Source organism: Dromiciops gliroides, chromosome 1, assembly GCF_019393635.1.
Source record: "Dromiciops gliroides isolate mDroGli1 chromosome 1, mDroGli1.pri, whole genome shotgun sequence".
NCBI classification, from domain to species: Eukaryota; Metazoa; Chordata; class Mammalia; order Microbiotheria; family Microbiotheriidae; genus Dromiciops; species Dromiciops gliroides.
The window spans coordinates 699,241,325-699,253,994 of record NC_057861.1 but is presented as its reverse complement, the minus strand read 5'-3'; the positions used below and the strand labels follow the sequence as shown (position 1 = coordinate 699,253,994).

At 45.2% G+C, this 12,670-nt stretch overlaps 1 protein-coding gene across 6 annotated transcripts in view; it reads right to left on the bottom strand.

The window, feature by feature from the left end:
* The window catches only part of IQSEC1 (IQ motif and Sec7 domain ArfGEF 1), an 801,393-nt gene that overhangs the window by 311,186 nt on the left and 477,537 nt on the right, over window positions 1–12,670 (bottom strand). For 5 of the 6 annotated variants that reach the window (XM_043980833.1, XM_043980814.1, XM_043980849.1 and 2 more), the window contains exon 3: window positions 9,337–9,447. The exons of the other annotated variant lie outside the window; for it this stretch is intronic. In XM_043980833.1, the coding sequence (XP_043836768.1) occupies window positions 9,337–9,447 (111 nt within the window). The remainder of the gene's footprint in view (window positions 1–9,336; window positions 9,448–12,670) is intronic. 6 annotated transcript variants of the gene reach the window in all.

Genomic DNA, 12,670 nt, shown 5'->3' with positions numbered 1-12,670 from the left:
AGGAGGAGGGAAGATTTCTTGGGTTGTATTTAGAAGCTCTTTCCTTTTCATGGAAAGAAGGGGATTTGGGAAACTTCATCTCCCAGAAATCTCTTGGGCAAAGCTTGGAACTGCTAATCTGAACAACCAATAAACAGGAAATTTTCCTGCCCAGGATACACAGGGGCCAATAAGAGGGCAGAGGGGAAATCATTTGCTATTCCTGTCTCAAGTTCACAAAGGCAGGCATCAATTTAGCCTATCTCCCCCTCCTCCTCCACAATCCCCACCCCCCCAACCCCAGCTTAGGAAATGCAGGCCACTGGGTGGAGAGCAAGAGAGTCCAGAAGAAGGGAAAATCACCGTATTCTGACGAATTCCTGGAAAGCCCAATTCACGCAAGGCCACTTCCTTTGGCAACAGGAAATTCAATTCAATTAAACAAACATCATTCAGGCATATCCTGCCAAAGATCATTAATCAGTTGCTTCAGAACACAATAGTAGGTGAAAGGGGCCAGTTAATTCCCCAAGAATAACGTTAAAAATGGGCACTCGCCTAAAACGATAAATATAACGATCACCGGTGTTGAGATAATGCATTAAGTCATGCAAAGCACCTTACATATGTTATATCATTTGATCCTCATGATAACCTTTTTAGGAAGGGGCTGTTATTATCTCCATTTTGCAGATGAAACCAAAACCCCAGAATTCCACACAGCTAGTAAGTTTCTGGAGGAAGGGAAGGGAACAAGTATTTATTAAGTACCTATTATGTGCTGGGCACTGTGCTAAGCTTTATAGATATCTCAGCTGATCCTCACAACAATCCTGTGAGGGAGGTGCTATTATCAGCTTCATTTTACAATTGAGGAAACTGAGGCAGACAGGTTAAGTGACTTGTCTAGGGTCACTTGGCTAAGTAAATGCCTGAGGTTGGATTTGAACTCAGCTCTTCCTGAGCAGCTCGGTGGCACAATAGAGTACTGGGACTGGAGTCAGGAAATCCTGAATTCAAATCTGATTTTAGACACTTGCTAGCAGTGTGACCCCGGGCAAAGTCACTTAACCCTGTTTGCCTCAGTTTCCTCATCTGTAAAATGTGTTGGAGAAGGAAGTGGAAAACCACTCCAGTATCTTTGCCAAGAAAACCCCAAATGGAGTCATGAAGAATTGGACATGATTGAACAACTTCCTGACAGTCCAGCATTCTACCCACAGTGCCTTAAGTGCATTTGAATCCTTAAAATCCAAAGCTTCTTGACCTCATGTCCAACACTTTTTCTATTACATCATCTAACTGCCTTTCTGCTAATGTCTCTCTAAACCCTCCTCCAGAATCTGCCACAGTGATTTTCCTAAAACATAATTCTCACACTCATTTCCCTATCAATAGAGTCTAGTGGTTCTCTATTACTCTGTGGGATTAAATAAAAACTCTGTTTGGCATTTAAAGTCCTTCACAATCTGGCCTCAAACTACCGCTCTGTAGTCTTATTATACACCACTCTCTTCCTCACTCACTAGTCTGGCCAACCTGGTCTTTCTGTTCTGTATATACAACATTCTTTTTCTATGGTCTCCATGTCTTTCCATTGGTGTTTCCCACATGCTTGGAGAACATGCCCCTCTCACCTCTGTCTCTTAGAATGCCTTCTAGGCTCAGCTTAATCATCTTTCCTGATCCCACTAGCTCTTAGTGCCTTCCTACCCAAATCAGCTTGTGCCTACTTTCTATTGATTTTGTACATATCTCTTTGGCCTATGGTGTTCCCCGCAGGTGGATGCCCTCATGGAGGGCAGAGATTGTTTCATTTCTGTCTTTTCATCACCAGTGCCTAGCACTGGAGTGCTGGTAGGCTGGCTGAATGATTTATGTTGGCAAAGGAACTCTCATGTATTAGATACCTGCTCTATGCTAAGTCTGGGAAGTTACAATAATGAGATAGGTTTGTGTTCTTGTTTAAGTTTTTTGTTTTGTTTTGTTTTTGCAGGGCAAAAAGAGTTAAGTGACTTGCTCAGGGTCATACAGCTAGCCAGTGTCAAGTATCTGAGGCCGGGTTTGAACTCAGGTCCTCCTGAATCCAGGGCCAGTGCTTTATCCACTGTGCTACCTAGCTGCCCTCTTCTTGTTTAAGTTTAATAATCAACCAGCTAAAAATCATGCAGTCAATAAGCAATTATGTACTTATTGTGTTCCAGACCCTGACCTGATCACTGGGGATGCAAGGGCAAAAGCAAAAACAGTCTATGTATGACCTCAAAGAGCTCACTAATTGAGGGGATAAGACACATATACAAATAATCATGATAAAAAATTGAACAAGGTCAGTGTAAAAGGAAAAGTACACAGTGCTAGGGGGAGCCCAGGGGCAAGAAAGAACATTTCAAAGGAGGTCTACCTGACCTCCCCATCCCTCCTGACTCTGACCACCTTGGAAAGAGATGGGGAGTGGTGGCTCAGTGGTGCCCTTTTTAGAAGGAGCCAGTCTTGGCAAGACAATGATGAGACTTTTTTGGCGGGGGGTGGGGCAATGAGGGTTAAGTGACTTGCCCAGGGTCACACAGCTAGTAAGTGTCAAGTGTCCGAAGTCAGATTTGAACTCAGGTCCTCCTGAATCCAGGGCCGGTGCTTTATTCACTGCACCACCCAGCTGCCCCAAGACATCTTTTTAATTGTGTTTTTATCTTCCCAACTAGGCTGTAAGTCCCTGGAGGTCAGGGATTCGACTGAAGTAGAAGGAGTCTTCAGTGGAAGTCAAGAGTCTAGGTCTGACTTCTTGCTATCTTCCCATAAAATGGTGGACTTGGATTAAGTGATCTTTATGGTCCCTTCCAGATCTAATACTCTGTGACTCCAAGATCACTCAGAACAACTAACATGGCACCTTGACTTCAGTCAATGCCCAGCATTATGGTTCCATGCAAAGAACACTGGGCTTGGATGAAGTGAGTTTAAATCTTAAGCTCTGCTACTCACTCGTGTGGTGACCTCTGCAAGTCACGTACTTTCCCTGGCTCTAAGTTTTCTCATATGTAAATATAAAGTCCTTAAAGGTTTCATTTCTGTCTTTGTGTCCCCAGCGCATAGTAGGCATTTAATAAATGCTTGTTGATTGACTAAGCTAAGGGCAGTAGGCTTAACCTCTTCAGGCGTCCTCTGAGTTCAACATCTCCAATCCTGTGATTCCCAAATAAGTGATGTTTTCTTGGTAGTACCTCTGTTCTTGGAAGGCCAATGATCATTCCCCACTTCCCATCCACCCCTCTCACACACATAGGCATGTACAGACACACCCATCGCTAACAGGTTTTCAGGCCCTTTGCCAGAGACACAGGGGATGGGGGTCATGGAGACTGTAGGGATTTATTTCCCCCATACTCTGCTAAAAACCACCACCCCTGTTGAAAGGTTGAATGCTTCACCTTATTGGCAACTAACTACCTGCCCTTCAGAAAACAGCCCAACTTCTCATGTTCGAATCACAGCACGTAATGAACCCATTAAAAGTTCAGTTACTGTATTAACTGGTAATAAAAATCCAGCCTCCAGCTAATGTCTGACACTGGGTTAACCTTAATTAGGCCAGCATTAATTAAGCTGTCTAACAAGTACTGACCTACGTCTTAGAAGGCTGTAAGCATGTTTGATTAAGAAATATATTTTCAAAGTCTTCTTGGTTTTTTTTCCTTCCATTTTGGTTAATCAAGCTTCCCTTGCTTCTCTTCTTATTTATTTATTTATTTTTTTGGTGAGGCAATTGGGGTCAAGTGACCCGCCCAGGGTCACACAGCTAGTAAGTGTTAAGTATCTGAGGCCAGATTTGAACTCAGGTCCTCCTGAATCCAGGGCCGGTGCTCTATCCACTGTACCACTTAGCTGCCCCTGCTTCTCTTCTTATTGCTTCAACTCCATGAATTACTCAGGGGCCACTCTGAACACGAGTAAATAGTTAACGATCATTAACCAAAACAGAAGAGTTCATTTCACAGAGAAATGCCCTTAGCTTGAAGATTTTCTTATTTTTTCTTCCTCTCTCTTTAAGAAAATCTAACAGTCATCTAGTCCGATCCCATTTTCCAGGTGAAGAAACCAAGGCACAGAAGAGTCAGGTCCCAGAGGGATTTAGTGCTTGAATTGGCATGAATTCCCTCCCTCTTCACCAAATCTGGGCTCAAGGCCTCACATAGCCCCAAAGGCAGAGGAGGATAAAGTGGTGGAGAAGCTGGTCTATTAGAGGAGGGGGAGGAAGAAGTGAGGAGGAGGATGGTCAAGATCAGTGTCACCCTCCTACCTGCCCATCTGTCACCCAGATCCCTCTTGTTGCTGTTTGTTTTGTTTTGGTTTTTTTGCAGGGCAATGGGGGTTAAGTGACTTGCCCAGGGTCACACAGCTAGTAAGTGTCAAGTGTCTGAGGCCGGATTTGAACTCAGGTCCTCCTGAATCCAGGGCTGGTGGCTTTATCCACTGTGCCACCTAGCTGCCCTTCCTCTTGTTTCTGAACTGCAAGAAGCATCCATCAGAAACACCCCTCCCCATCTCCAACCTGGCTACTGCTGATATGTTTGAGGCATTGGGCTCATATAGTAGGAATAACAATAATGATGACGACCAATAATAATAGTCAACAACAAAAATCTAGGCTTCCCCCAATATTTAAAAGGCCTGAAAGGATCACTTGCCAAGGGTGGTTTATCGCCATAGCATCCAGGAACTCAGGGAACTTAGGGGTCGTCTTGTCCAACCCACTCATTTCACAGAAGGGGGAAACTATATTTGGCATGAATAGATTTCTAGGAAGAAACTGAACAGCCCTATTTTGAGACTTGCTTCTCAAAAAATCTTAGGGTTATCATTTACTTTGATGGTCAGGAGCTGTGTGACCTTAGGTAAGTCCCTTCATCCTCACTTTGCCAGTTACCACCTGCATAACCATGGTAGGTCACTAACACCCTCTAGGGCTTTAGTATCTGTAAAGGAGGGAGTGGGGCTGGATGGTCTTTGGGGTCGCTTTCAGATCTAAATCCACGGTCCCAGGATCCTCTGTTTTCTAAGTGGGCGACCTCAGGAAAGTCACAGTTTCATGAGAGGGTGGGGTCAGAAGGCCATCTTTGTTTCTTCCTCTGTGAAATGAAGGACTTGGGTTGATTTAGTTTTCTGGACACTTCTTGCTTTAAATTTAATTCAGCAAGCATTTAGTAAGCACCTATTATTGCTAGGAACTGTGACAAGTACTGGGAATTCAAAGGTGGTGGTGGTGGTCAAAATAAACATAGACAATTAAATAGAAAATGTATACAGAGTATACAATGTATACATACCTGGGAAGCTAGGTGGTGAAGTGGAGAGGGCACTGGGCTTGGAATCAGGAAGACCCAGACACTTGCTAGCTGGGTGACCCTGGGCAAGTCACTTAACCCTGTTTGCCACAGCTCCTTATCTATAAGATGAGCTAGGGAAGGAAATGACAAACCACTCTAGAATCTTTGCCAAGAAGACCCCAAAATGCGGTCACAGAGAGTCAGACATGACTGAAATGACCAAAGAACAGCAACATAGACAAAGTCCCCTGGTGGTAGGCTCTAGTAGCCCAAAGTTTCCTGTAGGAAGTAATATTTGAGCTGCTCTTTGAATGAAGGTAGGTATTCTATGAGGTGGAGGTGAAAAGAGTGCACTCCAGGACTGGGTTTTGACTTGGGCAAAGGCATGGAGAAAGGAGATGGGATGGCACACATGGGAAACAGTAAGCAGGCAAGTTTGACTGGAGAGTTGATTGTGTAAAGAGAAGTGATAGGTAATAATAAGCCTTGGAAGGTAGGTTAGAGGCAGTATGAAGGGCTTTAAAAGGGAAACATATGAATTTGTATTTTTCTCCCAGGGACAACAGGAAACTATAGAGCTTTGAGTCATGGGCTTGAGGAACATTAATTTGGCAGCTGTATGGATCCTGGATTTGGAGAAGAGAGAGACCTAGAGTGGGGTTTAGGAGGTTACTGTAAGAGTACAGGTAAGGGGGGCAGCTAGGTGGCACAGTAGAAAGAACACCAGCCCTGGATTCAGGAGGACCTGAGTTCAAATCTGGCCTCAGACACTTGACACTTACTAGCTGTGTGACCCTGGGCAAGTCATTTAACCCCAATTGCATCACCAAAAACAAAACAACCAGAAGAGTACAGGTAAGGACTGATTGATGGGAGCCTACGGTGATGGCTGTTAGAGTGGAGAGAGGCAGACAGATTCAAGATATACTGTGTTCTTAGATTTGAAATTTAAATAATTTTGAATATTTAAACAATTAAAACCATTTAAATGTTTGATTAAATTTAAATAAAATTTAAATTTAAAAAGAATCTCTTACTATATACCCAGCATTGGGTTGGGTTCTAAGGAGGGAGGAAGAGAAGTGGCTGCCACCCTCCAGGAATTCAGAGGTGAGTTGGTAAGACAAGACTCACCCCCACATCCAATTGCAGGAGACAGAGAAGAGAGAAATCAGTATGGATTTCATGGAAGACTTCTTGGAGGAAGAGGTAATTGAGACAGGCAGGATTTGGGTAGTTGAAGAGGAAGATGAACCATATTTCAGACAGCACAAAAGTATCCTTAAGAGGGAATTAGCACACATTGGACAGGGACCAGGGCAGCCAGGTGCCACAATGCATAGAGTACCTGGCCTAGAGTAAGGAAGACCCAAGTTCAAATGTGGCCTCAGATACTTCCTAGCTGTGTGACCGGGCAAGTCACTTAACTCTGTTTGCCTCAGTTTCCTCATCTGTAAAATGAGCCAGAGAAGGAAATGGCAAACCACTCCAGTATCTCTGCCAAGAAAACCCCAAATGGAGTCACAGAGAGTCAGACATGACTAAAACAAATAAACAACAACACGCAGTGACCACTTACTAATGGCACAATTTTCTTCATTGAACCTCAGTTCCTCATCTGTAAAAGCAGGAAGTTGGGTTGCATTGTCTCCAAGTTTCCCTCCACTTCCAAACCACAGCATGGTATAGTGGGGAAACAATGCTGTATTTGTAGTCAGGGGCCCTAGGTTCAAATCCTGACTCACTCCCTAGATGATCTAAGGCAGATTCCTTATCCTCTCCAGGGCACAGGCTTTTCATTTGTTTTTTTTAAAAAAAAGAATGAGCTTGGGTTAGATGACCTCTAAGGGCCCTTCAAGTTCCAAAGCGAGGCTTCTGTGAAACATATTTCAGCCCCAATTTCCTCAGCTGCAAAATGAGGATAATAATACTTGTTCTACTTACTCTGTCATCAAGACCAAATGCAAAGATGGATGTGGAAAGTCTGTAAAGCAGTTTGTAACCTATATGAAGGTGCCGTCCAAAGGCAAATCAGAATGTGATGTAAAAACTATTAAGACTAAGGTACGAAGATGCTCTCGGCCTTCCCTTCTCCAGGTCTCTCGTATCATAATACCTCCACCTGTGCATATTAACAGATGCACACCTATGGAATTCCCTGACACCCTGATTCTTAACCCAGTTCAAGGTGCCACCACAGAGTATTGGAAAACCTGCTTCCCTTAGCAATGCAAGCCCCACGAGGAAGGGTTTACTCTCCATTTCTAAAAATATAACCAAGGCCTTGTCAAAAGGAAGTGAAATCCAGAGCTTTCTCTTCACATAAACAAACAACCCCCCAGGCTTTTCTGAGAGGGTGGGGAAAAAAAATAACACCCTTCACAAAAATTCCACTGGAACATAATAGCAAATCACAGTCTTGGTGAGGTTGATAACAAACAGGGCTCCTATCAGAAGCCTACTGACTCAGCACCTGAAGCATGTTTATAACTCCACTCACATGTACTTGAACTAGACTCCTCGAACAGCCTTCGAAGTAAGGAATTCTGACGGATGGCGAGTATGGCCACATTTATTAGAGCCCGGCTCAGTTTTCCCCATCCATTCATTCTCCTTCCTGAGATAAGTGCAGAAGCCCTGAAAGTGCCAGACCCGACAAGGTGCAAGGAAGGCAGCCGCTCCCGTCAATGATGGATAGCCATTGCCAAAGCTTGTCCCCCTTCTTGCCTTTCAGAGAGTAGAAGCTCTCACCTTCAGTGCCTGAAATTGGACCCGATAGGGTGTAACCGGCCCTGGGCCTCACTTAGTAATTTACACTGCCTTTGGAAGCTGCTTATTGCTTTTAGCTAGCTTCCTTCATTCCCCACTGAGATAGGATATTTTGGGGGTAATTGAAATGGCCCAAAATAGCATCAAGGAATTGGCAAGTCATCCTACAGCAGGGAGAAGCAGTGGGGAGAGATGCTGGGCCACGACCCCTAAGGTGTGGGTCTCCCGGTGGACATAACAAGGTAAAGTAGTCAGGCCAGGTTAAGCATTAATGCGTACCATGCCAAGACAGAGATCAAATAAAAAGCAGAGGTCTTTTTTACCACCACCGAATTTGTCAGCTGCCCAAGAAGGACACGTTAGAGCATTAGGTGGCTGGCTGGGAGGCTTAGGACTCTAATCCCCTCTGGCCCCTGCCAGGATACCTCCTCTAATGAAACAGGAGGCTTTGGTTTCCATAGATCCTCCAGCTGTGTGATGCCACCAACACAATGCAAACTTTAACAACGTTTAGCGGCCTCCACGAATCCCTTGCTCCTCAGAACAGCAGGGTAGCAGCCAGTTCAAGGAGCCCCTGAAACTCAGCACCAAAATATAGCATTCCAGCAGCCTCAGCTGCAGGGCTGGGAATGCGGACATGCTGTGGTTTTGAAACAAACCCTTCACCCCCTGGGGTGGGGGGTGGGCGAGACAAGAGCTTTCCCTCCATTCCACGTCTACAGTCCAGAGGCTTCTACCCTACACAACACCAACAATATGTCCCAGCCAGAGCAGGCAGCATCTCAAACCTCCCCGAGGCTAAGGAGGCTTTTAATGAGTAGTTATTTTGTATCAGAAAATAAAAGCAATGAGAACAATGTTTACATTTAAAATAATAGAGAGATCTCATCCTGCAGGATTGGGAATCAGGTGTGGGGTAGGGGGTTCTGCCCTGTTGTTTTTGGCCGCGTATGGAGCAGAGAAGAGGCTAAGAGTTTGGCACGCTGATTCGTTAACACCTTCACCATCCTCAATCCTACTAACACAGGCTCAGCCCCATAGTGGCATGAATGTCCACAGGTCAATTCACCTGCCAATTAACACCACCAATAATCCAAGCTGCAGTACCGCCTCTGCTGAAGAGAGACCTTTACCGTTCCTATTGCCGCACCCTGAAACATCACATCGCTTTGCCCACGTTGTGCCTCCAACCCCTTCTCCCTCTGATAATCCATAAATTCCTCCCAGGTGCTGGGTTCCCAGCTCAGAGAAGAAACATACTCACAAATAACACCTTCTACAAGCCATCCTGTATGGGGGGTGTTTTTTTTCCCCTTCTCTCTCTTGCTCTTTTTCTGTCTTGTTATGATAAACCGGAGGTAGGGTAGAGGTCACTCTGGCAAGAAGTAGAAAAAAAAGGATAAAAATTCACATTCAGAGTGTGAGCACTCTCATTCACTCTCAGCCTGGGAGAACGACACAGAAAAGCCAGCCAGTCTATGATGCAAGTGGCATCAAACATGCATCAGATGAACCCGGGACCAAGAGGTTGTGCTCTGCCCAGGAGCCAGGGAGGGAGATTAGAGAACGTGCAGACCAGCAAACACCAAGCCTGGATGGTGTGATCTGGGCTGGCTTTCTGCTACCTAGGAACACCTCTGATTCTTCCCTTTTTTCCCTTCTTCCTTCCCCACGCAGAATGTGGGGGGAAAAAAAAGGAAGAGGAGGGGAGAGAGAATTCGCCTTTAGGTTTTAGCTCACAGTCAGCAGTCAGAGGAGTGACTGGGGAGATGGTAGCATTCACCATCACAGAAGGAGCAACGTAGTACAGTCCAAAGAGGACCAATCGCCTTGGCTTCCGTCTCCATGGCAACGGCAGCATCCGTAGCGGCAAATTGTATTCCCTCCTGGCTGCAAAGTCAATTTATAGTCACATACTATTCTGTGAACTGATAAGGCAGCAGGGCTACATCAGGGACTAGCCAGAGAGAGCAGGAATAGAAACAAGCCACGCTAGACTGAGATGTCGGTGTCGTCCATCAGGGCTCCTGTGCCTGTGCTATCAGCCACAGAGATGCACATACCAACATCCATCCCCCTGCTAGGGGCATCTTGAAACTTGCTGCTTAAAAAAATACCCCCTCCTCCAAAAATGAAGAAAATAGACTTTTCTCTGGGGCATAGATTACACCCCGTCATTAGCCTGCAGGGTTATTGATTTTATCTATATCTCTATCTATATACAACAGCAACAAAAATACGCAAGGCGCATAAGACAGCTGTTGACCAACCTGCCTTCACACAGGCTCTCTGCTACCATTCCCTGAAGGCAGAACCTTGCAGAAACTTACTGAGCTCAGTCACCCACCCTCTGCATGAATCTTTCTCCGACCTTCAGGACTTGGCTTGAGTCTTTTAGGGATGCGTTATTTCACATGGTCTCTCATATTGTTTTATTTTTGTCTCCCTGTAAGTGCTTTTGGAAGAGCCTCATGCCATATGTTTCCTTTACATCCCTTCAGTGCCTAGCACGGTGCTGGGCACAGGACTGGCCCCCAGTGATTGTACTGAACTAAACAGAGACCCAGGCTCTCCATTGCTTGGCAACCTGTGACTCCCTAGTGTGGATTTGAACGTGAAAACCCAGACCCAGCTGTGCAGATTGAATTCAATGCAACTCAAAAAGGATTTAAGTCCCTGCTATGAGCAAGGAACCGTACGAGGAGGGATACACAGATGAAAGGAAAAGAACTTCCCTAAATCCTTAGGCTGGAAAAAAATTCCCTTGGGACTACAAACATTCACTGCACCCCACCCCCATTTCTTAGTGTCTCCACCTCCTCCACCTTTCTCCTACCCATGTCCTGCAGTGCAGGGCAGTCCTCATTCCTATAGGCTTAGTTGGCCATAGAATGGACCAGTGAGGTTTTTTGACATTCGCACACTAGCCAACCCTTCTTGAGTCAGGTATCATGCTAATAATCATCTCTATAGTTATTCCCAAGCAAGGTTTTCCCTTTGAAAAAAACTAGCTTTTCTACATCCCCACACCGTCTTTCCCTCCTACCCCACCTCCCTGACCAGATCTTTCCCCCAGTAGCTGGTTTTGCTTAGTTCACCCAAAGCTCCCTAATTCAGTCCTGCCTTAATCTCAGGACTAAAGTCTGGAGGCCTCTGGACAAGCTAAAAGATAATTTACTAAGCAGCATTCCCTTACCCATCTTCCCACTGCCAAACTACTTCCTGGGCCTAGAGGCCTGAGGATAGGGAAAAGAGAGAGGGGGGGGGCTGCCTTTCTCTGTTCCTTTCCCTATCCCTAAATCTCTCTCCCTGTCATCCCTCTACCCTCAATGGGGCTAATTCATCCTCCATTTCATGAACAGTTTGTTGCCCCTGGGATACCAAACCAGCCTCTGAGAATCAGTGAGTCACCCACACCACCATCTGGCCACCTAGCTAAATTCAATGCAAAAAACCTCACGTGGTTTTGGAAATATTTTTAGCCTGGGTCTGGAAGTGGGGCCAAGACTGCTTCCTCACCTAAGGATAGACTCCCAAGGCCTTGGGAAAGTAGGGGGCTCTAGTCCTAATATCTACATGGCACCCTCTGAGATTTCTCGGACAATGGACTTCTTGGCCTGGGAAGCTAAGTTAAGAGAGGCAGTCAGGAGACCAAATGTCACTCCCTGGGGGCACCAGCCAGCTAGAGGGATCTGTGGATCCCTCTGATATCTTAGAATCTTTCTGTCTGCACACGATGGCCACAGGGTTGGAGGGTAGGGGAGCAGCTGCAAAGAGCTCTCTCTTTTCTCCACTAGAAATCCTTTCTGGCTTCATAGAGGTGGTGGGTGGAGAGGGACTTAACCCAGGACAGCATCCAACTTGGAAATCAATCAAGTAAAGGTTCTAAACCTCCCAGACCTTAATCTTGTTCTTTGTGTGTGGGGGTGTGTGGTATGATCGTGTGTGTACTCCTTAGCACCCTCAGAGAGGTGATGCATGTGGCATATTACTATCCTCAGGATACAGAAAGAAGAGCTAGGTCTCCAGCAAGCTGAGCAAATTCTACAGGGAGGACTGACGATGACGATGATACTTATGTAGTGCTTACTATGTGCCAGTCACTGTGCTAGGCACATGGCCATTATTGTCTCCTCTGATCCTCACAACGACCCTGAAAGGTAGGTGCTATTATCATCATCATCATCCCCATTTTACAGATGAGGAAACTAAAACAGAGTTATTTCTAATTAAAAAAACAAAACACCTTTTTAATGACTTGTCTAGCATTACACGGCTAGTTAAATGTCTGAGGCTGCATTTGAACTCAGGTCTTCCTGACTCCAGGCCCAGTGTTCTGTGCCCTATGGAGTCACCTAGCTGCCTGGTAAGGTGTGGGCAGAAGTTGTAAAGGATGAAATTGTGTGGAGAGATCATGATATGCATAATTTCCCACATAGTTTAAAAATAAATAAGTAAACAAATAAATAAATGTATTTATGTATATGTGTGTATATATATATGTATATATATATATTTTTTTTTTGAGGCAACTGGAGTTAAGTGACTCACTTAGGGTCACACAGCCAATAAGTATCTGAGACTAAATTTGAATTTGG